Source organism: Lynx rufus, unplaced genomic scaffold (genome assembly GCF_022079265.1).
Source record: "Lynx rufus isolate CCGP_SWC_20201006 ecotype Redwood Valley unplaced genomic scaffold, mLynRuf1.p SCAF_27, whole genome shotgun sequence".
NCBI classification, from domain to species: Eukaryota; Metazoa; Chordata; class Mammalia; order Carnivora; family Felidae; genus Lynx; species Lynx rufus.
Genome location: NW_025814842.1, coordinates 6,305,701 through 6,333,103, shown reverse-complemented (window position 1 = coordinate 6,333,103; position 27,403 = coordinate 6,305,701). Strand labels below are relative to the sequence as shown.

The 27,403-nt window shown below is 41.2% G+C and overlaps 1 protein-coding gene across 1 annotated transcript in view; it reads right to left on the bottom strand.

Annotated features, from left to right (window-relative positions):
- ARPC1A (actin related protein 2/3 complex subunit 1A) overlaps nucleotides 1-14,250 on the bottom strand; it is a 29,686-nt gene extending 15,436 nt beyond the window's left edge. Inside the window, exons 1-3 of the mRNA XM_047089237.1 lie at nucleotides 14,150-14,250; nucleotides 8,539-8,631; nucleotides 3,489-3,593 (exon numbers count right to left, since the gene is read on the bottom strand). Of these exons, the coding sequence (XP_046945193.1) occupies nucleotides 3,489-3,593; nucleotides 8,539-8,602 (169 nt within the window). The 5' untranslated portion in view covers nucleotides 8,603-8,631; nucleotides 14,150-14,250. The remainder of the gene's footprint in view (nucleotides 1-3,488; nucleotides 3,594-8,538; nucleotides 8,632-14,149) is intronic.
- Between the last annotated feature and the right edge of the window lie 13,153 nt (nucleotides 14,251-27,403).

Genomic DNA, 27,403 nt, shown 5'->3' with positions numbered 1-27,403 from the left:
TTGAGGTGCTTAAGCATGAGGTACTCTAAGAAAAAAAAAAAAAGAATCAACAGGGGCACCTGGGTGGCTCAGTCAGTTAAGCATCTGACTCTTGATTTCAGCTCAGGTCATGATCTCACATTTTGTGAGTTGGAGCCCCACGTTGGGCTCTGCATTGACAGGGCAAAATCTGCTTGGGATTCTCTCTCTCCCTCTTTTTCTCTGCCCCTCTCTTGCTCCCAAGAACGCATGCACACACTCTCAAAAATAAACGTTAAAAAAGAAAAAACTCAAAGAAACAAATTCCACTACTCTGGTATTGCTTTGATGTTAACCATATTCTTTTTCTCTGTAGTACTGACTGGTCTTTTTCCTTCTAGAAAGCTTCAGGAGATTTTTTTTTTTCCTGTAGTTACTATCTTTCTGAGAAACTATGTTTGATCCCTGGTCTCTTGCCACAGAGTTATACTTAGATTTTTCCAACAACAGTTTTTTAAGATCTAAAAAAAGAGGTCATCTGAGCATTTGGATGAAAACAGGCCCAAGTTCAAAGGATTCCAAAAGAAGCAGGGGAGAAAAAATAACTGAATATTTCACTTTTTTGGCTATTTCTTTGGCCTTTCACCTTAGCCCTTTCTCACTTAAATGTACTTCCCAATGATCAAATTCCAATTTAAAGTATGAATGTTCTTATTTTTAGGCCATAATGCCACTGGCAAAGGGACTTAAAGAAAGAAAAATAGGCCAAACCTAATAGAAATAAGGTCATGGGAAAGCAACAGCAACAAAAATAGAAATTACACATTATGTCTTTTGTGCTGGTTCAGTAGTCCAGTCAGTTGGCCCCTGCTGCTCACTAGCACCATATACAAATCACTTAAAAGCAAGAAGGGATGGTCACGAGTTTTTGCTGGGAAACGAATATAAAGGGTGCAGAAAGTCAAAACACGCTGTTTCTCTCTGGGGAGAGGGTATCTTCAAGCCAGTCAGTATGTTGGAAGATTAGAGGCAAAATTCCAGGGTCATGATTAGAAAAAAAAAATCACTATCAGTCGCTTTGCTGCCCACTTAAAAAGTAAATGTCATTGAGAGGAGAAGGAAAATCTAAGACTTCAGTGAGAAATTTGTAATTGAAAGGTTATGGAGATTAAGTTTTGGTGTGCTTGACCAAAGTGTTCAAAGCAAGAGGTTGAATCAACTCAGCCAGAAAATAGATAAAGAAAAAATTATAGGAGTAAAGGTCAAGGAACAAGAGTTGTTTCTGAACATAACAATAAGTGAGTATATTCTTTTAAAAATAGCCAGATATTGGGGTGCCTGGGTGGCTCAGTCAGTTAAGCACCTGACTTCGGCCCAGGTCATGATCTCACAGTTTGTGGGTTTGAGCCCCACATCAGGCTCTGTGCTGACAGCTCGGAGCCTGGAGTCTGCTTCGGATTCTGTGTCTCCCTCTCACTCTGCCCCTCCCTGACTCATGCTCTCTCTCTCAAAAAGAAATCAAAACTGGGGCGCCTGGGTGGCTCAGTCGGTTAAGCGTCCAACTTCGGCTCAGGTCATGATCTCACAGTTTGTGAGTTCGAACCCTGCGTCGGGCTCTGTGCTGACAGCTCAGAGCCTGGAGCCTGCTTCACATTCTGTGTCTCCCTCTCTCTCTTCCCCTTCCCTGCTCATGCTGTGTCTCTCTCCGTCTCAAAAATAAATAAACATTAAAAAAAAATTTTTTTTTAATAAAAAAAATAATAAAACATTAAAAGTATTTAAAAAATAAATAAATAAAAATGGCCAGGTATCACTTCATAACAAAGCAATTCATGCTCTTGAAATATGATATCAGGTTTTGGGTCACTGAATTCTGAAAACCATTATAGAAATTCTCCATTTTTCTCTCTTACTCTTTTTCCTTCCTTATTTGACAGTTCCTTAATGAAACTCTGCACTGCCCTGCTTGCCACCATTAGCCATCTATTCATCAATAGTTTTTGTCAAAGATGAAAACTAACGTACATCCAGGAATCTGCCTCAGAGGCAATGCTTTAAGATTCAGTCTTCTACAAACCCACAAGAAAAAGATAAAAACTCAATGGAAAAATGGTCAGGAGTAATGGACGGTAAAGTATGAGAAGTAAACCCAGATAGCTAACAAACTTCTGAAAATATGCTCAACCTTTCCATCCATCAGGGAAATGTAACTTCTAGAGACACCACCCTTTCACTCATCAGACAGCCTGACCGTATCCAGTATGTGTGGGATGCAGGAGAGTAAGCACTCCCCTATAGGGCTGTGGGGGTGAAGGCACTATAACCAGCCTGGCAAAGGTGAGGATGTACCAGTCTTCAATAAACATTCACGTGTGTACAAAGAGATCTGCACAGGGCTGCTCATTTAGCACTTTAATATAAGGAAAACTGGAAACAACCTAAATGTCCTTCAGTGGAGAGAACAGTAAATAAATGAGGTATGAAATGTTAAACAGCAGTTAAAAGGAATAAACTTGATGAACATAGAGATCAGGAACGACATGAGATGCAAAAAGCAAGCTGCAGGAGATGTGCAACATGATGCCATTTGTGTAGCATTGAAAATACTAGCCAATAGTACTAAATTTGTATTGCTTACAAATATGTGTCTATGTATGTAAAAGTACTAAAAATGAACTGGGACAATGTCATACCGAATTACGGACTGCTTCTGGGGAATGGGAATAGGATAGGACTGGCAGATGAAAGGGGACTGTACCATTATCTTGAATGCCACTCCTGATTATTAAACCTTTGTCTCCTCAGTTTTCTGGCCCAGGAAAAAAGAGACATAGTTGTTAATTCTAAGCGGTGGCAATGTGGGTGTTATATTGCTCTTTGTCCTTTTCAGTATTTTGGAAGGTCTTCCTCCCCGCCACAAACAACATACAGAAAGCTTCCGGAAGACACTGCGGCCCCTCAGCACTTGGGGACACAGTGCTGAGTGGCTTATGTTTTCTGCTGACGGGCCATCTAGTCTTCCTTTCACATTTCATCACCTAATCTAAGCTCTTCAGTCCTCAGAGAAGGATCAGTGTTTTCCCTAACACTGGTAGAGTGCTGTGAACCAGCTGGGCTAAAAGAAGCACTTAAAAATGGATACCATTATTATGATGTTTTGTCAAATTTTCTAAAGAAAATTCCATAAATGTTGCACAGCTTCAAATACTATGGTAGACTTACTTTATCAGGCTCTTCATTTAAATGGAAAAGCACTAGAGATGCCTGGGTGGCTCAGTTGGTTGAGCGTCTGACTTCGGCTCAGGTCATGATCTCATGGGTTTGTCAGTTCGAGCCCCACGTTGGGCTCTGTGCTGACAGCTTAGAGCCTGGCGCCTGCTTCAGATTCTGTGTCTCCCACTCTGCCCCTCCCCAGCTTGCACTCTGTCTCTTGCTCTCTCTCAAAAATTAAATAAACATTAAAAAAAAATTTAAATGGAAAAGCACTCAATTTGCAAGTCTCACACTAAGCTCACAGATGTCTCTCTTACCTGTGATGTGTCCATTGTGCTCCTTGAGTTCATGAGCCTTCACCCACTGGCTCCCGTTCTTCTTATAGATGTGGACTTCGTGATTGTTGGGGCTAAGAGCAATCTCTGGAGGAAAAAAGTCAAGAGTTAACTTGAAATTGTGACCAAAAAAGAGGTATGTTACACTTGGCTTTTTTTTTTTTTAAAGATTTTTATTTTTTTTAAGTAATCTCTACACCCAACACAGGGCTCGAACTCCCAACTGCAAGATCAAAAGTCACATGATCCACCAACTAAGCCAGCTCTGCTTTGGGTAAGCTCAAGCCCCGCTTTGGGTAAGCCTTGCTTCCGAACCCCCCACCCCACCCTGCCCCCCGGGCCCCTCACTCACTTGAGTCCTCTCTCTAAAAAAAAAAAAAAAAAAAAGTTTCCTAATATTCACCCCTGAAAAATTCCTTTTATTACTTTTACCTCTACTTGGATCCCATATTTTAAAATGTTTTATAGAGGAATGCCTGGGTGGCTCAGTCAGTTAAGCATCTGATTTCAGCTCAGGTCATGATCTCACGGTGAGTTCGAGCCCCCCCCCCACCCCCCGCCCAGGCTCTGTGCTGACAGCTTGGAGCCTGGAGCCTGCTTCAGATTCTGTGTCTCCCTCTCTCTCTGCCCCTCCCCTACTCATGTTCTCTCCCTCAAAAATAAATATTAAAAAAAATGTTTTGTAGAAAAACTAAATTTAAAAATTCATTTTATCAGAGATATCTACAACTGTTAAGTAAAGATTCTAACCAGTAAGAACAATGTTATCGTACTTGGCTGATATAATATTAGCCCACAGTAAAGATATTTGACATTTTAGTTCACTTGTCCACCATCATTAGCAATAAATATTTACTTTCTTTTTTTTTTTTTATTTTATTTTTTTTTAAAAAAAATTTTTTTTTTTTTCAACGTTTATTTATTTTTGGGACAGAGAGAGACAGAGCATGAATGGGGGAGGGGCAGAGAGAGAGGGAGACACAGAATCGGAAACAGGCTCCAGGCTCTGAGCCATCAGCCCAGAGCCTGACGCGGGGCTCGAACTCACGGACCGCGAGATCGTGACCTGGCTGAAGTTGGACGCTTAACCAACTGCGCCACCCAGGCGCCCTAAATATTTACTTTCTGTTAGAATTTCCAAAACACTGAAAATGGTTCCTAGGTTCTTACTGCTATCATGAACCCAGGTTGGAAACATCAGTTTATCAAAAAAACTTGACTCTGCTCATAAAATACATCAAAGCTTTCCTTTACAATAAAGCCAATATGAATCACAAAATAAAATTCTATTTTCAAGAGAAATCTCTTGGACCAATTTGAAATATAAAGAATGTAATATTTATGATAGATTACTTTTGAACTTATATTGATTTTTTCCCCCTTTCTAGTTCATTCATTAAAAAAAAAAAACCCAAAACACTAATTTCTCAAAATTAAAATTAGGATCTATGACTCAAACTTTAGATCAATTATTTACTAGTTCCCGCTTCTATTATATTACCTTTCCCTCCCTCCTTAGGAAAGGTGTTTTACAGATGAAACTGTGGAACCAGATAAATACCTAGCTCTAAAATCCTAAGACTTCAAGTACTTCTAGAAACCAATTATACGTATTTCTCTAAATTTCTAAGATGCTCACAGGGATTTCAAAAGTCAAATCTAAATCTGAAAAACATTACAAATTTCAAACTACAATAAGAAAAGTTTGACTTTAAGTTTATCAAGTAGTTTAAATAAGGACAATCATAACTTTCTTTTTTTTAAATGTTCATTTTGAGAGAGAGAGGGAGGGAGAGAGAGAACGAGTGGGGTAGGGGCAGAGACAGAGGCAGAGGAGAAAGAATTACAAGCAGGCTCTGCATTGTCAGCACAGAGCCCAATGTGGGGCTTGAACTCGACCTGAGCTAAAATCAAGAGTTGGACGCTTAACCGACTGAGCCACCCAGGTGCCTTGAGGACAATCATAAGTTTCTATTAAAAATAACTGGAGGGGCACCTGGGTGGCTCAGTTGGTTAAATGTCTTGACTTCAGCTCAGGTCATGATCTCACAGTTCATGGGTTCGAGCCCAGCATCGGGCTCTGCCCTGGCAGTGCAGAGCCTGCCCAGGATTCTCACTCCTTCCTCTGTCTCTGCCCCTCCCCAACTTGTGCTTTCTCTCTCTCAAAAATAAATAAACTTTAAAAAACTCTTTAAAAAAAAATAAAAGTAACTGGAAAGACTCCAAAAACCCATTTTTACATGGGAAAGGGGAGACAGAAGACACAGGAAACTCAGCTATAAAGATCTGTGAGATGATCACAAACCAGAAGCTCTAGATTCACCATCGTATCATGTTACAGACTGAATTAAAAAATTTTTTTTTAATTTTTTTCTTAATGTTTGTTTATTTTGAGTGATTGAAAGTAGTCCCTATCAAAATCTCAGCTGCCTTCTTTACAGAAATTAATAAGCTGATCCTCAAATTCATACAGAAATGCATGGGACTAGAAGAGCGAAAAGAATCTTGAGAAAGAAGTACAAAGTTGGAACTCACACTTACCAATTTCCAAACTTACTATAAAGCTACAGTAATCAAGACAGTGTCCTTGACATTAGGATAAACATAAAGATCAATGAAACAGAACTGAGAGCCCAATAAACCTTCACATTTACAGTCAACTGATTATCGACAAAGGTACCAAGACAAATCAGCAGGGAGAGAACAGTCTTCAACAAATGGCGTTGGGACAATTGGATATCCACAGGCAAAAGATGAAGTTGGGCCCCTATTTCATGCCTTATACAAAAATTAGCTCGAAATGAATGCAAGATGTAAATATAAGAACTAAAGCTATGACTCTAAAAAGGAAACATACATTTTTGTGACTTTGAATTAACTGGTTTCTTAAATACAACAGCAAATGCATACGCAACGAAAGAAAAATGAGATAATTTGGACTTTTTCAGAATTAAAAACTTTGGTGCTTCAAAGGAATCAAGAAAGAGAAAAGACAACCCACAGAATGGGAGATATTTGTAAAGTATCTCATATGGGACTTGTATCAAGAGTATACAAAGAACTCTTACAACTCAATAATAAAAAGGCCAATAACCCAATTTGAAAAACAGTCAAAGGATCTGAACATTTCTCCAAAGAAAATAAATAGCCAACAGCGTGTGAAAAGATGCTCAACATCATTGGTCATCAGGGAAATGCAAATCTAAACTACAGTAAGATACTACTTTATACCTACTAGGATATAGTGGGAACAGGGCCATAATGAAAAAGACAAGACAATAACAAGTGTTGACAAGGATGCAGAGAAACTGGAACCTTCATCTACTAGTGAGAATGTAAAATGGTGTGGCCACTTTGGAAAATAGTCTGGCAACTTCCCAAAATGCTCAACACAGTTACCATATACGACCCAGAAATTCAGCTCCTAGTTACACCCTCAAGGGAATTGAAAACATAAGTCCACAGGGGCACCTGGGTGGCTCGGTTGGCTGAGTGTCCAACTTTGGCTCAGGTCATGATCTCGCAGTTTGTGGGGTCGAGCCCTACATCAGGCTCTGTGCTGTCAGCTCAGAGCCTGGAGCCTGCTTCAGATTCTGTGTTTCCCTCTCTCTCTGACCCTCCCCCATTCACTGTCTCTCTCAAAAATGAAAACATTAAAAAAAAGTTTTAAAGAAAACATGTCCACATAAAAACTGGTAAGTGAAGGTTCATAGCAGCATTATTCAAATAGCGAAAAAGTGGAAACAACTAAAATGTCCACCAACTGATGAATAAACTATAGGTCTATACAATATTATTCAGCCATAAAAAGGAATGAAGTACTCCTACTTGGTACAACATGGATAAACCTTGAAAACATTATGGTCAGTGAAAGAAGCTACATGCAAAAAGCCTCATATTATAGGATTCCACCCATACAAAACGTCCAGAATATGCAAATCTATGGAGACAGAGTGGATCAGTAGTTGTTAAGACTGTAAGTTTTGAGGAGAACTGGGAGTAACTGTTAATGGGTATAGAGTTTCTCTTTGGAGTGATAGAAAATATTGTGAAACTAGATAGTGGTATTATTGCATAACTCTATGAATACAGTACTAAAAACCACTGACCTGATCCCTTAAAAAGGGTGAATTTTATGAATATGAATTATATTTCAATAAAGCTTTATTTAAAAAAAGGTAGCTACAGAATATAACTTAATTTAAAAATAGCTCATGAAGGGGTGCCTGGGTGGCACAGTTGGTTAAGCACCCAACTCTTGATCTCGACTCAGGTCATGATCTCACAATTTGTGGGCTCAAGCCCCACATCAGGCTCTGTGCTGATGGTGCAGGGCCTGCTTGGGATTTTGTCTCCCTCTCTCTCTGCCCCTCCCTGGCTTGTGTGTGCACACGCTCTCTCTCTCTCAAAATAAATAAATAAATTAAAAAAAATTCATGGGCACACTACTATACTTCTGTCTCTGTTTTTAGGGTGTTTTTTTTTTTTTTTTTTTTGCCTCTTTCATACTGTCACTTCGCTTGCTGTAGTGTCCCTACTTCTAAGAGGGTTCTCCATCCCTTTCTAGTTGGTTACAGCTAGAAAACTAGAAACTCAAGTTTATTACAAATAATACGGTAAATACTAGCTAATACCACTCTTAGTACATCAGGAGTAAACTATGTTTCTGTAATAGCTTTTATTTAGGTCCTAGTATTTGGACTAAATATTGGATGAGTGTGGTGATATTACACAACCATTCCAGACACTGGGTTCTTAGGGCCTCAGATATAAACCATCCTCCAGCTGGTACTGGACAAGGAGCCAGAAGGCTTGGATGCTAGCAATGGCTCTGACATTAACCGCTGGAAAGTCCTTCCAACACTCTCAACCTCAGTTTTTCTCTCTATAAACCAAATGACTGACCTAGTTTCCTTCTGAATCCATGCCCTTTTCACATGTGACACTGAAATATGTGATCCCTAAAAAAGTGCCTACATATAAAAATATTAAAGGCACCAAAATAAAGGAGTAAAGTTAATAGCATACTTACGGGTACGATCCCTATTCCAGGCATGGCAGGTGATTGGCTCTAGTAAAAACTGATGCAGGGACATTATTCTTAGTGTTTTCAAAGGATAGGAAGCTGTAATAAGCAACAGAAAAAAGCATTTAAAATGGCAGGCAATACATATTTCAGTTGTCGGGGGATCCCAAAATATTTGAGGATAAATAAAACATTATTGTCCCATTAGAAAAGAAGCAATCTCAATGTCAAAACTTAATCATTTAAATACAACAAATACTGTAACCACCAATGTATACTTTATTCTGTCAAGGGTCATCAAGGGACTCTAAAACCACGAGTTAAAAATTGTTGGGGAACAGGATATTCACACAGTCTCAAATTATCATCCCACAGAACACTTACTAATTTTTAAGAGAAAAACATGCCTTAACAATAAAAAAAATCTGGTAATTGGGGCACCTGGGTGGCTCAGTCGGTTAAGCGTCCGACTTCCGCTCAGGTCACAATCTCACAGTTCACGAGTTCGAGCCCCGCATCAGGCTCTGTGCTGACAGCTTAGAGCCTGGAGCCTGCTTCAAATTTTGTCTCCCTCTCAATCTGCTCTTCCCCCGTTCATGCTCTGTGTCTCTATCCTTCAAAAATAAATAAAAACATGAAAAAAATTTTTTAAAAAATCTGGCAATCACTATCTTAACCAAGGGATCAAATGCAGTATCATAAAGAGTGGAACAATCTCACGTGATGGGCTTGCTGACGGGAGGTGACGTGAAGTGCACATCACCACTTACAAATAGTGACCATTTAATTTATCATCTAGATCAGAATACTTTCAAGAAAGCAAAAGTAAAAAGGGGTATTATTTATTAGTGCTGTGATAGGTCACAGGACTATCCTGGGGAAACCTGCTAATATGGCCAAGCCTACCTATCAAGTATTTATGCCAAATATATTTACTCTAAATCAAATCAAGATCCAGACCTACTTTCCAGTTTACAGGAAATAAAAGGGGAGTGGAATTAGTTAAGTAGCACAAAGGGAGAATAAACAGTTCAAACCAGAATATGTGCCATCCTAGAAAACAACTGGCCTGGACTACTCATAAAAGGCAATGGGTGTGAAGCAGGCTGTTCTGGATTAAAAGAGCTATGAAAATCAAACTCGACAAATGAAACTTGATTATAATCTACAAACATATTTAAGTTTATTTATTTATTTTGAGAGAGACAAAGACCATGGGGGGAAGGCGCAGAGAGACAGGGAGACAGTGAATCCCAAGTAGGAGCCTTCTGCACTGTCAGCAGGAGCTCCACGCAGTGCTAGAACTCACGAACCATGAGATCATGACCTGAGCCAAAATCAAGAGTCGTCACTTAACCGACTGAGCCGCTCAGGTGCCCCGACTGTAATCTATATTTTTAAAACAGCCATAAAAGACATATTTAGTCCAATAAGGAAAACATGAATATTATTCTATGTTACATAACAATATGCAGTTATTTCCAATTTCTTAACTATGATAACTGCCATTAGGAGCATGTTCCAACTCTTAGGAGATAAAGAATGAAGTATTTGGGGATGAAGTGTCACAAGGTCTTCTGTGATTTACTTTCAATGGCTCAGGACAACAAGTAGATATATAAAGAGCAAACGTGGCAAAATGTTAACAACTGGTGAATCTACACAAAAGGTGTATTACACAGGTATTTGTCACACTGCTTTTTTACTGAAAATGAAAAGCAGGAATCTGTGTGACACATCATTAAGTTAAAAATCAAATAAAATTCTCTACTTCATAGACACCCAAATCTAGATCCACCAAAGAGGCAACCATTATCTGAAAGAGGAGAATTTTTTTTTAAAGCAGCCAGATCCTTCTCCCCTTTATCACTTCTAAGAAGCACTCACACAACACTCTGAAGTTGCAATACACTTCTGTACAAGTCTGATCACCTAGGGTGGAGGCTAAAATGTAAGAATTCTGATGCAAATAGGAAATGAATGGAAAGGAAAGCAGAAGGTTAGGAAGTGAACAATGAAAGTTCAGCAGACAAAGCAGAAATCAATCTCAGTGGAAAGCAGAAAAAATGTCTGTTAATTGTTGTAAAGGAATCCAAAGGTCAAAAACAGATTAAACACACCCTTAAATAAAACATCTGATATCTTGAACTGGCAGAGAAATGTCAGTGTTTCACATTCTCTTCTAAAGTGAAGATATTTAGGTCACTGACTTTACTCTTACATGTCCTAGAAAGCAAACTGCAAATCACAAATAAAGAAAAAGCCTCTAACTGGAAATTAAAAAAAAAATGTTTTAGATGAATTCATATGAGGCTGCTTAATGTGTTTTTTAAAACATAAACTTCCAGATGCTCACCGCATGATTCTCTCTCTCTTTCTGGTATCAGATGCTTACCCATCACCACAGGTTTAGCTCATAGTTACTCACAATAACATACCATGTCACAAATATCTCCTTAATTAAAAACAATTTAGTTCAAAGGGCATATTTTATAGGCTTATTTGTTAAACAAAATTGGCCTACAAATAATAATTCAATGTGAATATCTACATGCATTAAAAGCACATTTTTCATGTATAGTTAAAAAAAGAACAGCTGCAAAGACTTTCTCATTCTTCAACTCACCCAACGTGGGGCTCGAACTTAAAACCCCGAGATCAAGCGTTGCATGCTGCACTGACTGAGCCAGCCAGGTGCCCCTCAACTCAGTTTTTTAAAGCAAAGTAGCAAAAAGAGGTAAACATTTACATAACAACATAATTACTTCTAAAATCGCATTTCTAAATTTGTCATATCATTCAAGTTCCATATTTGGACATACTTCAGTTATAATCATGTGGGTAATTTAAGTCTGTAGGGTAAGACAATACTCTTGTTACATTTATAAGACACCCAGTAAACAGTCTGTATTCATCAAAATTAGTGAATGCAGGAGAATAATAGCTTGAATTTTGTTTTTTTGTTTTAAAAAAAAAATTTTTTTTTTTAACATTTACTTATTTTTGAGACAGAGAGAGACAGAGCATGAGCAGGGGAGGGTCAGAGAAAGAGGGAGACACAGAATCCGAAACAGGCTCCAGGCTCTGAGCTGTCAGCCCAAAGTCCGATGCGGGGCTCGAACTCACGGACCACGAGACCATGACCTGAGCCGAAGTCGGACGCCCAACCGACTGAGCCACCCAGGTGCTCCAATAGCTTGAATTTTGTACCAAGATAAAGATACCTTCTGTCATAGGCTGATGATTCTAATTCTAAACTGTTATTAATATTTAGGTGAGATCTGAAAACCTAAGAACAAAAAAAGGTGGTGATGTTAAATTTAACATGCTTCTATTGAAAATCTTTTATTATACAGCACTGAGAGAAACAACGACTTATAACAATTCAGAGCATAATTCCAGGCACTCCCCTACAACACACCTCCTTTCTTTACCTATAGCTTTGAGTACAAAGTCATCCTAATGTTTGGTTGCCAGGTCCAAGGGGACCCGGGTTTGAACCTGGGCTTGGGCACATACTAGCTATGAGACCGTGGGCAGGTCACTTTAACATCCCTAAATCTAAATTTTTCTTCATATGTAAAATTGACGTTATCACTGACATCTGTTGGTATGAGGATTAAATGAGATAACATATGAAAACGTGTAGTAAAAAGCCTAGCCCAAAATAGATGCTCACTAAGTTAGCTCTCTCCACCTCGAGAAGTACACACTGGTTAGTATCCTCTGAACTTGGAAATGTCTATATATTTTGAATTCTTGGCCCTGAAGCCTGAAAGTACTTATACAGTGAAAATTTCAGTTGCCGGTTTAGAGTCAAGTTTTTAACACTGTGATTCATCCAGTTTCTAATTGCTCTCATTACCCAACCCAGCGATACCAGGTACTCCACAAAGATCACCACACCCTCCACAAGGTTCAGAGATGAGGTTTCAATGCCAGGCACCAGCCTCACCAGCCGATCATTTTAAACCTCCCCATGGAGAATTTGTTTCAGCACAGGATTCTAGATCCAAATACTGCCACTCTTCCTCCAAGCAAGTGTTTTATTTTTCCAAGATACTCCCCTCCTTTCATTATAATAAGTAGATGAATTAACCTTGGAAGCTCTCTGAATACTCTGTAGTAGGAAGCAGCCAGTTACACCCACCCCCTAGCACGGTAAAAACACCTTCCAGACTGATAGCCTCTCCTTTTTTCTTAGATACCTGAAAACCCAGGACCCACCAGAAACCAAAAGGTGAGATGAAACTGATTTATTTTATTTTTTTAATTTTTTTTAACGTTTATTTATTTTTGAGACAGAGAGAGACAGAGCATGAACGGGGGAGGGTCAGAGAGAGGGAGACACAGAATCTGAAACAGGCTCCAGGCTCCGAGCTGTCAGCACAGAGCCCGACGCGGGGCTCGAACTCACGGACCCCGAGATCATGACCTGAGCCTAAGTCGGCCGCTTAACCGACTGAGCCACCCAGGCGCCCCGAGATGAAACTGATTTAAAAAGGGGAGGGGGGGGGAGTGGAACTAGGATAACGTAGTTAATTTAGACAATGCATCGAAGCAGATAAAAGTAGGTTAGCATTTCCTTCACGTTCTAAAGCTGCAGTATGACAACAGATAGCTTTATAATCAAGGATTCCAAGCCACAATTTATTACCATGCCTACCATGTTCCCAGCAGTGTAGTAAGTACACGGACAGGGCCAGAAACATAAATAAATTTGACACTTTTCTGGTCCTCAAGTCTGCGGGGAGAGGAGGGTAGCAAAGGAAGGGAAGATAGGTATGCACAGAATGCCCAGGACAGTCGCAATAGCTAATATTTACTGAGCGCCTACACTCTGGGCCAAGAACTAGTCTAGGCAATTGATGCAAATAAAGTTACTTGATCCTCAAAGAAAACTCTAAGAACCTTCCTACTGCAGGTTAGGAAACGCGGACTCAAAGAAGCAATCTTCCCAGGGTCCCCCAACGAAAAGGGGTGGTGCCGGGATCGGAATTTTGGTATAAAAGGTTCCACGGAGCCAGCGGGAGGAGCGAGTCTGCACTACTGACTTAAGATGAGGCACTCGGGCGGGGGAATCTTAAAAGAACTCGGGGGAAGGTCTTTTTCTCGAGTTCGGGAGGGCCCCCCGAACTGAAAGATTGACGGCGGCCCTAGAACGGAGCCGAACATTCCAGGGTCGCTCACCGCGTGGTGCAGTACCTATTCTAGACGCTAAAGAAAGGAATGGTCCGTCGTGACGTTCGACTAGGGGAGGATGATTTCATTTACTACAATTTTACAGATTGTGATAAATGCCCATAATAGGGGTGCAAATAGGGTTACAGAAGCACAGGAGAAGGAGCCGCTAATTCTGGCCCTGGAAGAGGTCTGGAGCTGGAGAACCTAGAGAGAAGCCAAGGGTGGAGACCCCACGGGTTCGGCCGGCCTCACCGAGAACCGGGATCCCCCGCCCCCTCCGGAGGCCGGGCCAGGAGACCCGGCCCGCCCCTCAGCCTGTGGGCCCCGCGGCCTAAGCCCCCGCTTCACCGCCCCCGCGGGTTCAAGAACGTCTGGGGAGAGGCCGGGCAACTGGAGGCCAACAGGGCCAGAAGCTCGCCCTGCTGTCCCTTACCTGGGATCGGGGCAGTCCGGACCGGCTCGGAGCGGAGAATTCGCGGACTCTGGTCAGTCGACGCGAACAGGCTCCGGCGGGCGCGGGCGGAGGACCGGGGCCCAGAGGGAGCGGCTGACAGATCCCGGAAATGGCTACGGCGCCTGCGCGGCGCGTCCGCCAGGCAGTCTGCGCACGCGCGCAGCTTGGGCGCGCGCGGCCCGAGTCCAGAGCGGGTGAGACGGGGGAGGGTCTGGCGTATGAGCGGGGCTCCTGCGGCCCTTTGCCAGTGGCGTCACACAGAGGCTCGAAGGTGGTGGCGAAGCAGCATGGATGTCTTCTTTTTTCAGAAAGTTTCCTCGGACTCGCGGACCGAACCGTGGAGCGTTGGCGCTTTCACAAGTGGTTTTGTCAGGAGATGAATTAGTGAGAACTGAGGCCTTTTCGAGCCACATGGACCCGACGAACGACTAGTCTTTTCCCTTCAGAGGGAAGTTTCCCTCTTCAGATCCAGTTTCCTACTGTGGAAACCTCTGAGGCCCTCCCTGAGGAAACTTCTCGACCTTTCCTCGGTCGGAATCACGTATTCCCTGCTCTCAAAGTGGCGCCACGACACAGAGGAGTTGGGATTCGTCAACTCCAAGCCCCCAACACGTGGAAAAAGTGTTAAAAGCAAAATATGTAAGAAGTGGCCTTGGCCTCCAGATTTACAGGCTAGTGAACTACAGACATCAAATTAAGAAAACGTGGAGGCAGCGCTTGCTGTACAGATTTGGCTTCTACAAAATGCCCTGAACCCCGCTTCCAGCTAGACTTGGCGCCCTTGAACCAGTAGAAATTCTGGAGCAGCACTCCTGGCTTCGCAGCCACTGCTAGTCACCAGCAGAGTGCCTCTGGTGGTTTACGAGTTTGACCCCAGTGTTTGCCTAGAAGGTGATGTTCACACAAGTGAGCTCGTCCCGTTCCTGATGTCAGAACCACACTCTGTTTTCTAGGATGAGTTATTCCAGTTGTTCAAGGAGCATTGCACTGGGAGCAATTGGTTTCATTTTGCCCCATGGCTACAAAGTTGGTCCTGGGGAGATGAAGGACAGATTGAGAGAACAGAAGGATCATTTTAAATTAATTACTTCCCTCTCAGTGACACTATCTTGGCATAGGAAGGAAGGCATACGTAGAAACAAGGGTTCCTCGCGCGTCTGCAAGTTGACGTGAGCCAATCCAGAAGTATGTAGAATTGGTATCCGGAGTCAAAATATTAACTGTTTTATTTAGATCTTTACAAAGAACAGTTCCTTCTTCAAAGGAGTTTATAATCCGGATAGATGAGAATAATGCAAATCAGTAAACCTTGATGAAGGTTTTGATACAAGTCGATGCCAGGGATGGCCTCCTGATGCTAGGTCCAGAGCATTTCCCATTATCCCGTCATGCCCTGGTTATAAGAGCAATTGGTGTTCCAAGGAGGGTGAGTTATTTTCAGTGTTTTGTTTTTTACTTGCATAAGGACACTGATCTTGTATTCCAAGTGAGGATTCTCTCTTAAAAAATTAGCACCAGGGAAGGTGGTACTTAGAAATGGGAAATGGGAGGAAATGAAGGGTTGGATACTGTCACGGGATGATTTTGTTTGTGTTATTGATTCAGTTGAAATTAGAACAGGATTGAACTGGAATTTGGTCAGACTTGAAGTCATCAAGAAGTTAATGAGTACTCACCAAGTGCCAAGTATTGTGTTAGGCATTTCAGTAAATTAGAGAAGAGTCGGGTAAGATCTTTCCGTCCTCAAGGAGCTTAGAAGCTAGGATAAGACCAGTTTACACATAATTTTAAATACACAGAACTACCCAGTGCCTCAAACCAGTAAGGTCCTACTTAATACTTGTTGAATGAAACTATGAATGAATGAAATATACAGTGAGGGACTTCAGAGAACACAATATTACCACCAGTTGTGAGTGGGAGGAGAGGCTTGTGTAGACACATCAGGAAAGTACCCAATCGTAGGTCAAAAAGATTACTTGTTTGCAAAGGTCTAAAGATTTCTTTCTGCTCAGGAGGGATTTGATTTAGTATCTGGAATGTGGTTTGGAGGGTAAGAAGATTGGTTTTTGCTTTAACTCCAGCTGAACAACAGTGAACACCGCCAGTCTGCCTCTATTTTGTTGTTGTTTTAATTTTTATGTTTTTAAAGTAATCTCTACACCTAACATGGAGCTCGAACTCACACCCCACGATCACAAGTGTCATGCTCTTCCAACTGAGCCAGCCAGGCACCCCTCTGCCTCCATTTTGTATCTTACATGGGTTAATGCCTATCATCTACTCACCATAAAGGCTGTTGGAAATATATATCGAATCAATGCCTGTAAAAGTTATAAGTAAACAAAAGGACAAAAGCATAAATGCATGCACTGTGTTAATGCTTAATAATGCTTATGCTTTAGATATTGCCCTAATTGCCCTGCTCCTTTGGACATGTCCTAAATGGTTCCAAGGAGGGAAAGTTTCCTATAGAAAGGATCTTGTACAATTCGGTACAGAGGACTGAAAAATGCATGCAAGTTTTGGCACTCTAGGCTGCTTCCCCGGTTCATTCCCATAGTGCAGGGATGGGACCAGTTAGTTTGTGGGGTGTCTAGAAGCATAAGATAGTCTCAGATGGTATATAAATACCAAAGTTTAACAAATACACTTATAAGACAAACACACAAGCAAACTTATGAATACCAGGTATGGTTTTCCTAATTTCACTAGCCTGTAAATCTGGAGGCCAAGGCCACTTCTTAACGCATTTTGCTTCTAATGCTTTTTCCATGTTGTTATGCAAACTTAGAGTATTTTAATAGAAAGATAGTATGATAGAGTACTTAAGAGAATTCATTGACTTTGGAAATAAATAGGACTGGGTTCAAACTCTGCAGCTTATCATCCATATGACTTTGGGCAAGTCAACTTCTCCCAGTTTATCTGTCAAATGAGGATAGTAGTTTCCACCACTTAGGGTTGTCCTTAGGATTAAAATAAAGAACGCATACAAAATGCCTGTCAGTTCAGGGTGCCTGAGTGGCTCAGTTGGTTAAGCGTCTGATGCTTGGTTTCTGTTCTGGTCATGATTTCACAGTTTTGTGAGTTTGAGCCCTGCGTACAGCTCTCTGCTGTCAGCGTAGAGCCTGCTTCAGATCCTCTGTCCCGCCCCCCCCCCCCCCCCCCCGCTCACACTCTCTCTCAAAAATAAATAAACATTTTAAAAATGCTTATCAGTTCTTGGCTTATTAAAAGCACTCAATAAATTGTGGCAGTTATTGTTTGAACATATTGTACCAAGTTGATTCTCACAAGGTATTATTTCCCAATTGTTTTCTTCCAGTCTGTGGCTTCTCTTCATTTATTATCTTAATTAATATCTTTCAAAGAACAGAAGTTCTTAGTTTTGAGGAAGTCCATTTATCTGGTGTCATGTCTAAGAAATCTGTGCCTAATCGAAGGTTATATAGATTTTCTCCTATGTTTTTAATAGAAGTTTTACACATTGATTTTAGAGTGTTAAACTAAACACGCGTTGTTGGGATAAGTCCTACTTAGTTCTTTCTAAAAAAAAATTTTTTTTTAATTTAAAGTTTTTGACAGAGAGACAGAGCATGAGTAGGGGAGGGGCAGAGAGAGAGGGAGACACAATCTGAAGCAGGCTCCAGGCTCTGAGCTGTCAGCACAGAGCCCGACATGGGGCTCAAACCCACCAGCTGCGAGATCATGACCTGAGCTGAAGCTGGATGCTCAACCGACTGAGCCACCCAGACATCCCAGTCCTACTTACTCTTGGTGTATTATTATTTTTATATGTTATTGCATTCAGTTGCTAAAATTTTCTTAACAATTTAGCAATTTAAAGAGCGTCTGGCTTGCTCAGTTGGTAGTGCTTGTGACTCTTGCTCTTGGGATCTTGAGTTTGAGCCCCATGTTGGGGGTGGAGATTACATAAAAAAAAAAAATTAAAAAAAATTAAATCTTTAGAGGCTATAAGCAACTTGCTCAAAGCCATACTATTAAAAGTAACAGCAAAGTATGGGGAGCCTGGATGGCTCAGTTGGTTGAACATCCAACTCTTGATTTCAGCTCAGGTCATGATCCCAAAGTTGTGGGATCAAGCCCCACTTGGGGCTCCGTTACTGAGTGTGAGCCTGCTTGGGATTCTCTCTCTCACTAAAATGAAATAAAAATTTAAAAAAGTAATAACAAAGTCAAAACAATTGCTTAAAATATTTAGCAATTAAGATCTTGACTTATGAAGGATATTGTTTTGCAGTTTACTTTTCTTGTAATCTTTTTTTCTGGTTATTAGAGTAATTCTGGCTTCATAAAATGGGCTTAGAAGTACTCTTTGTCTTAAATTTTTGGAAGGAGTTTGTGTACAATTGGCATTTCTTAATTTCTAAACTTGGGAGTTTTATATTTTTGTTATTGATTTCTGTCTTAATTGCATAATTTCTAGCTTAATTACTCATTTGTTGTTGCTTGCTTATTCTTTTGATTACTAAGAAAGGTGGGTTAATATCTCTCAAGTGATCGTGGGGTTGTCTATTTCTACTGTCTGTTATTTTTTCTTTGTATACTTTGAAGCTATATCATAGGTGCCTCCATGTTATAGAATTGTTATGTGTTATGAATTGGACATTTTATCATTTTGAAATATTCCTTTTTTTTTTTCAAGTAAGTTCTACACCTAATGTGGGGCTTGAACTCACAACCCTGAGATGAAGAGTCCCATGGACTACCAAGTGAGCCAGCCAAGTGACCTGAAATATTCCTTTCTAATAATGCTTTTGCTCTCAACATTTACTTTGCTGATATTAATATAGCCATATTAATATAGCCAGTTTTTTGAGGGGGTTAGGGTTTGCCTAGCATATCTTTTTTTTCCTCTTTTTACTTATAAGTATTCTCTTACCTTATGTTTTTAGATGTGTTGCTCATAAACAACATATAGTTGCGATTTATTATTATAGTATATTTATTTTTGAAATATCTATCCATTTACACTTAAAGTAATTGCTGATATATTTGAGTTTAACTCAACCATCTTGTTATATGCTTTTTGTCTTGCCTATTCTGGTTTTTTCCTCTTTCTTGCCTTCTCTTGGATTGTTTTTTATTACTCCATTTTCTTTTTTTAAATTTTTTAATGTTTTATTTATTCTTGAGAGACAGAGACAGAGTGCAAGCAGGGGAGAGGCAGAGAGAGAGGGAGACAGAATCTGAAGTAGGCTCTGGGCTGTCAACACAGAGCCCGATGTGACCTGAGCCAAAATCAAGAGTCGGATGCTGGACGCTTAACCAACTGAGCCACCCAGGCGCCCCTTTCTGGGATCACCTTAATCTAATTTTAGGATTTGAGAATTTTCTGGGTCATCCAGATGACTCAAAGATGGACTTCAGTCTCTGGGAAAGATGTTCATCTTCTAATTCATCCTTACTCCTATTGTCCCATCCCAAAGCACAGATGTGATGACTAATTTTGCCAACTTGACTGAGCCACAGGATGCCCAGATATTTGGTCAAATATTGTTGTGGGTGTTTCTGTGAGGATCTTTTTGGATGACATTGACCTTTAGACTGGTAGACTGACTAAAGCAGATTGTCCTCCATAATATGGGTGGGCATCATCCAATAATAGCATCTGTTTACTACTCAATAGAACAAAAGGCTGACCTCTCCCAAGTAAGAGAGAATTCCTGCCCCCTGACAGCCTTTGAACTGGAACATTAGCTCTTTCTGGTTGTACAGCAGCTTTTGGCCTTCAAACTTGAACAAGAATATCCACTCTGCAGATTTTTTGCTTGCTAGTCTCCGTAATCATATAAGCCAATTCCTTTTATAAAGTCTTTTTATGTCTGTCTACCTGTATAACCGTGTATCTATTTCTATATCTACATGTCTTTTCTCCCCCTTTCTTCCTGTCTTTTTTCATTTATTTTATGTTATTATTATTATTTTTTTTACATTTATTTATTTTTTGGGAGACAGAGTGAGACAGAGCACAAGTGTGGGTGGTGGTGCAGAGAGAGAAAGAGACACAGAATCCGAAGCAGGCTCCAGGCTCCGACCTGTCAGCACAAGAGTCCGACGTGGGGCTCGAACCCATAAACTGTGAGATCATGACCTGAGCTGAAGTCGGATGCTTAACTGACTGAGCCACCCAGGCGCCCCATGTCTTTCTTTCATTTTTAAGCTTATTTATTTATTTTGAGAGAGAGAGAGAGGCAGAGAGAGAGAGAGGAGAGACAGAGGATCCCAAGCAGGCTCCGTGCTGCCAGTGCAGAGCCCCATGTGGGGCTCCACCTCATGAATCGCAAGATCATAACCTGAGCCAAAATCAAGTCAGATGCTTAACCAACTGAGCCTCCCAGGTGCCCCTGTATTTCTGTCTTTCTTTCTGTCTTTCTCCTATTGGTTTTGTGTCTCTGGAGAACCCTCTCCAATATAATAGATGTTTACCAGGACCTTTGTCCTTGGAGGGTCCTGGACTCCATCTTTTGTCTCTGTAGTATGATAGACTATTAAAAGTACTGCTTGGGCTCTCAGCCAACTGGTTTGGAATCAACAAATAGTCCTTGGGGTAAAGCAGTCCTAAAATACTAGGCTCACTTTCTGATGTTCTCTCTTCTTTTGGATATTGACTTGTATTGACTACCTGATTAGCTCTCTCTTATCTCTGAGCAGATGTTTTGTATATTCTTCCACCTTTCTAGTGCTCATTAGCAGGAGAGTTGTCTGTCACCCTAGTCCTCCATTACCAGAATCATTGGTAAGTAATTATTTTTAAAAATTGCTCTATTTTTAGGGCGCCTGAGTGGCTCAGTTGGTTGAACATCTGACTTCAGCTCAGGTCATGATCTCGCAGTTCGTGAGTTCAAGCCCTGCATAGGGCTCGCTGCTGTCAGCCTGTCAGCTCAGCCTGTCAGCTGCTGTCAGCTCAGAACCCACTTTGGATCTTCTGTCCCCCTCTCTTTCTGCCCCTTCCCCATTTATGTTTTCTCTCTCTCCCTCAAAACCTAAATAAAACATTAAAAATTTAAAAAAATTGCTCTATTTTGTTTTGCTAACTTCTATTGCATTTATATCTTTGTTTTATTATTAAAATTTTTTTAATGTTTATTTTTGAGAGATAGAGACAGAGCACAAGTGGGGGAGGGGCAGAAAGAGAGGGAGATGGGATCTGAAGCAGGCTCTGCACTGACAGCACACCCCCTGACACAGGGCTTGAACCCATGAACCGTGAAATCATGACCTGAGCCAAAGTTGGTTGCTTAACCGACTGAGCCACCCAGGCGCCCCTAATTATGTGTCTTTTTTTTTTTAATTTTTTTTTTTTCAACGTTTATTTATTTTTTGGGACAGAGAGAGACAGAGCATGAACGGGGGAGGGGCAGAGAGAGAGGGAGACACAGAATCGGAAACATGCTCCAGGCTCTGAGCCATCAGCCCAGAGCCCGACGCGGGGCTCAAACTCACGGACCGCGAGATCGTGACCTGGCTGAAGTCGGACGCTTAACCAACTGCGCCACCCAGGCGCCCCTAATTATGTGTCTTTAACACATTATCACATTGTTATTTGCTTTGCAATACATGTTTGTTGCAGGTTAAAAGGAATATTTAATTGTCATCTGATATAGTGCATATCATTGCATACTACTGGCAAATGTAATCACTATGGAGTGTTTATTAAGTGTTAAATAATTAGGTAGTGATACATATAAACATATAAAATGTTTATATTATGTGGAAATGTTTGGAGAATTGTTTTATGGGTGTTTAAGAGGGTTTTAGTGATATTTAGAGAAACTGGTTGGAGTTTTTGGGCAGACAATGCATGCATTCTTTTCTCACTTGAAATCAAATATAGTCTCCTTTGATCTTAGAATCATTTTCAGAAATGGATTAACTTGGGATGACTGTAGTTCAGTTGTGGTATATAGCATACCTTGGCTTTTCTGTGCTCATATCCCAGATATATTTGTGGGTGTCTTATTTTGTCAAACTCCCAAATGAAGATGTTGGTGAAAAGTTGAGTAATTCCACACCTGGAGGGAAACTAACCAACACAAAGAGTGTCTCTCCAGGAACAAATTTAAAGTGGTGGAGAATTGCAAATCTGATAAATATTTTTGTGAGAGGACTGAATGAAATAGCTGGTTTGCTTATGAGTATAACTGTTCTTGTTTGGTTCCTACCTCTGGGCCTGAACTTCAACTACTGATGAATTCAAGTTTCTGCCTCCCTCTGCACACACTTCCTAAGTGATCTCCGTAGGCTCGCAGCTTCAACTACCATACAGAGGTAGCTGACTTCTGATAGTTCTGACAACCAATGAGTTTCTCCATCTGATGTCCTTCAGCTCCCATTCCAACTCAAAATATATAAAACCTGTTATTTCTCGTCCCCTCCCCACTTCAGATTCTATTCTCCTCTCTACCTCTCGCTTCAAGGTGTCGTGATCTACCACAGATTGATTACTGGTTCTCAGGCAGTTAGTTACCAAGTCATGTCACATCAATCACATCTGTATTTCTTACCCCCTCCCCCTAAAAGCTTTCAAACCTACAGAAAGATTGCAAGAATAGTATAATTAATATCAATATACCTGTTTACTTAGATTCACCAAATGTTAGCATTTTGTTACATTTGCTTTCTCTCTCATATAATAACAGTGGTTATTATTTGTTGAATCATTTGTAAGTCACAGGCATCATGACTCTTCACGAGCCCTAAACGCTTCAGTATTTATCTTGAAGAACAAGGGCCTTGTCTTACGTAACTATAATACAACAATCACATTCAGGATATTTAATATAAATTTAATATTATTATTTAGTATCAAAATAATTGGCACGTTAATTATAAAACTCGAATTATATAATACATAATTTTAAGTTTGTTATAAGTTTGTATTCAAATTTCACCAATAATGTCCTTTCTAGCAATTTTTTTTAAGATTTTTTTTTTAATTAAGTAATTTCTGTACCCAACATGGGGCTCGAACATGCAACCCCGAGATCAAGAGTCACATGCTCCACTCACTGAACCAGCCAGGCACGCCTGAATTTCTTTTTCTTCATGCCAGAGCAAATCTAAGATCATTTGTTGTATTTAATTGTCATATTTCTGTAGTCTAATATGAAATAGCTCCTTAGCCTTTTTTTTTTTTTTGGCCTTTCACAACATTGACCAGTTTTGAAAAGTCCACACCAATTATTTTATCAAATGTTCTTCAATTGGGGTGGACACCACCTTAATCAAGTAATCAAACTTAACATCACAAACAGTGACACAAACTGACATCATGTATTTTCTGGTGTGATGCAGTGGGTGGGACACAACTTTGCTTGTTAGTAGTCCTTGCCCACAATGCATAATCTGAATTGAATTATGACAAACCTCTCTTGCTCTCCAAATAAAGTCCATACTCCGTAACAAGTTGTCAAGGTCTCCCATGCTCTGTCACCTTCATCTTTCACCATGTCCTTTGTGCAGCAGACACTGTGGCTCTCTACACATCACCTTTACTCTCTTGGCATCTCTACTTTTGTTCAGGTAGTTCTCAGAGAAGCCAGGCCCTTCCCTAGTCCGGGGAACGGGGAACGAGCCACAATTGGTCCATGCCTCACGTGGCAGCCCCATTGCTGCTTGCCGCTAATTGGCTTAGGGATGGGCGTGTGACCCATTTCTGCCAATGGACTCAAGAAGTTTCCTAGGGACCTTCTGGGAACAGATAAGGTCCCTGATAAAAAGGATGATGAGGAAGTCTTTCTTTTTTTCCTGTCTTAAACATGGTTGTGGGAAGATAAGATGGTTAGAGCTGTGGCAACTGTCTTAATAGACCTGAGAGTAAAGTAGTGTGGAAAGGTGGAGACCTAATTCCAAAACCGTCTGGGACTGCAGGGGTTGGTGTGTAAGATCATTAAATGTCTCTATTGCTTGTGCCACTGTTGCTCATGTGCTGCTATCTGCCACCAAGCGCACACTTAGCTGGTCCTCCCCACGCCCACCTTCCATTCCCACATGCTCTACCTCCCCTTTATGTTTAATTCCTGCTCATCCTTAGACTTCAGCAAAGACATGATTTCTTCTAGAATGCCTTCCTCTATCTTCCAAGACTGGGCTGAGCATGTGTCCTGTACCTAACCCCACAGTAGCCTTTCTAATTGCTAAACTCTCATAATACACTTTTCCCCTTGGTCTAAATGTCTGGTTACTATTTTGCTGCCTATACTTAAACTTTTTTTCAATGTATGTAGAGAAAAGTTTTATGGAATCAGTGCTTCAAAGCTGCAGGGTACAGTTTTCAGTAGTCTAAGCCAGGGTTCAGGAAGTAGAGGGAAGAATTGTCCCTTATAATAGCCAGCAGGTTTCCTTCCAGTCTTGCAATTTTACTGTAACTCAGGGTTGGCCTTTTCACAATAGATCTCCAGGCCCAGTTCCTGGTAGCTTATGAGTAGAAGGGTCAAGGGGCCTTTGTGATGATTTTGTGATTTCTGGAAGCACCCAAAGATGTGTTCCTTGGGAAGACCCAGACATGCTCGTTTCCCTACAGGGACTCAGGATTGGTTCACAAGTGAGAGGAGGGGGAAGATAATTGGCATTTTTAAATGTACCTGGGATTTGTTTTAATGGGATATAAGACATACAGATATGGAAATGATCGTCATGAGGGAAAGTTTCTATACTCACAGACCCATCCCTAGAAGCAGGAGCATTGGCATGTCATGCCCCTTGGGGCCATGTGGGGAAGCGCCAGGGTAGGCCAGGAGGGAATGCATGCACACGAGTCTTTATTGTGGTTTCATGGGCAGGAATGGGTGAGGCGAGGTGAGCAGGTTTAGGATTGGCTAGTTTGAATAATTTCATTAGGTTCTGGAACATAGGAGCTGTTCCTAGTTGTTTGGAATCTGGCCCTGGGATGATTAGGACAGAGGAATTTTGCCTCCTAGAACATGAGAGCTAGATTGAGGAGGCAGTTTGGAGTGTGGGCTCTGGATTGGTTAGTCTATATGGAAGTCGTTTGCTATCTGTAAGAATTATCTAGCCCTGGGAGAGGCAGTGTCTCCTTGGTCAGAGAGGCCACAGATGGCAGAGTATCAAAAATACAGAAAATAAGGGACTCCTGGGTGGCTCAGTCGGTTGAGCAGCCGACACTTGATTTCAGCTCAGGTCATGATCCCAGGGTCGTGGACTAAGCCTCACATCAGTCTGCACTGAGCATGGAGTTAATATAATCAGCGATGCAAAATTTAACAGCCTTGAAAGCTAGCCCAAAACATTTAGCAAAACCATTTGAATAGTTGTTGCTCCATTTACTCTGCAGTACCTGGTGCCAGTGCCCTGATTTTGGTCATCGTGGATACTAATTTAATGTTATTATTTTGCAAAGCCATAGATTATATCCTTTTAGGCTTTTGCGCCATTCTGAAATTACATGTCCTTGGGCAAAAACAGCATGTGTGTCTAAGTGAAGTCCATTCTCTCATAAATACTGGGTCTAAAAGCTTCCCTCACCCCACTCAACAAAGGATGTTTAGCTCTGTCATTAACTGAATGGTCTTGGGCAAGTCACTGAGCCCGTCTACATCTATTTCCTCTGCCTCCCCTCCCCTTCCCCCAGCAAAGTGAGGAGCTGCTCTGGAATTCTCCAAATGTGGGGAGACCATGAGTAGACCATCCACCAGGAAACAATGATAAGTTCTTAAAATTCCATGGAATTCCCCTTGCATTTGTCCAGCAAGAGGCTTGTTGCTGTAAGCTGCTGGACTGGTAGGCCAGGCCTAGCCTCCCTTGGGAGATTGAGTGTTAAGTCCTAAAGAATGCTAGAAGAAACGTGGCAAGTGTCTAAGTGTTATGCATAATAGGCTCTGTGCCAGGTTATCTTGTTTAAACTTCACATTCCTAAGAGGCAGATACTGTTATTATTCCTCATTTAGTAGTTGAGAAAACAGGAGGTGAGATAGGTTAAGTTGCCCATGGTCTCACTGCATGAGAAAGAAAGAAAGTGGAACTCATGTTTATCTGACTTCAAAGTATAAGAATTAGACTTACTTTATGTAATTACACAGGTGAAGAGCAGATCAAAATGAAGGCAGAATACAGGGAGACATTTTGGTTCAATATTATTTTGAACCATGAATGTCAGTCAAAACTGCAACGGGCTGCCTTTTTTTCTCACTGGAAGGGTTCAGGTACAAGTTGGGTTACCATTTTTTCAGGGATGTTATAGAGGGGAATCTCCAATTGGCTAAGAGTTGGACTAGACACCCTCTGAATATCCCTTTGAACCCTAAAATTCCGATATGTGTAATTCTAAGATTTTATGATTTGTTGTCTCCCAGAAAATTCACACAATGCCATTGGAGACCCCACCGCCAGAGGGCAGTGTCTCCATGTTTGATCCACTTGCACAGAAGGAACTAAGTGGTTCCCTCTGGAGCTGTCTAGAGAAAGCCAGCACTGAAATGGGCCAATGTGAAGAGAGAGAGGGAGTCACCCACGGAATGTTAACATCCCTTCCTTTACTGGCTGAATAATGATTTCCGTAGGCCAGGGGACTGGAGAGAGGTCAGAGTGGTGAAAGTCAAGGGAAGACACCATTTCCAGAGAGTTGGAGAGAGGTGCCTTCTGAGGGCTGTGCACTGGCAGGGAGCCCTCCTGGTGCCGTCTCTTCCAATCCTGCATTCCAAAGACTAGGAAAGTGAGGGGAGGAACAGGGTTGAGGATGTTAAAAGGTGACAGTGGAAACCCTCTCACACTTGAGAACGTTGAAGGACCCAGGTATATTCAGCGTGGAGAAGAGAAATCTTGGAGGGACGGTGGGAACTGTCTTCCTCTGAGGTTGTTATGCAGGGTCTTAGGTATCAAAACCAGTGTTAAAAAAAAAAAAGATACCACTAGGGGGCAGGTCTCGGCTTGATTTAAGGAAGAACTTGCCCATGTCTGAACATCCTGGGAGATGCCTAGGTAGAGCATGTGGGGGCCTTGTGGGTCATCAGCCTGGATGGATCTTAACATCCCTTCAGGGATTCTGTAGCTTTCTCGGCTTTACGAGACCTAGTTAGTCTTCATATGTCAGAACACCTTTTCGCCAAGACTGCATAGTTTTCATGGTTTCCAATAGAAGTAAGCCTGTGAGTTAGGATATAGGGATAAAACAGAGCTCTGACATACTGAAAAATTGCCTTTGGGTTTGGAAGCCTTAGAAAAATAAAATTTCTTCACTTACAAACAATC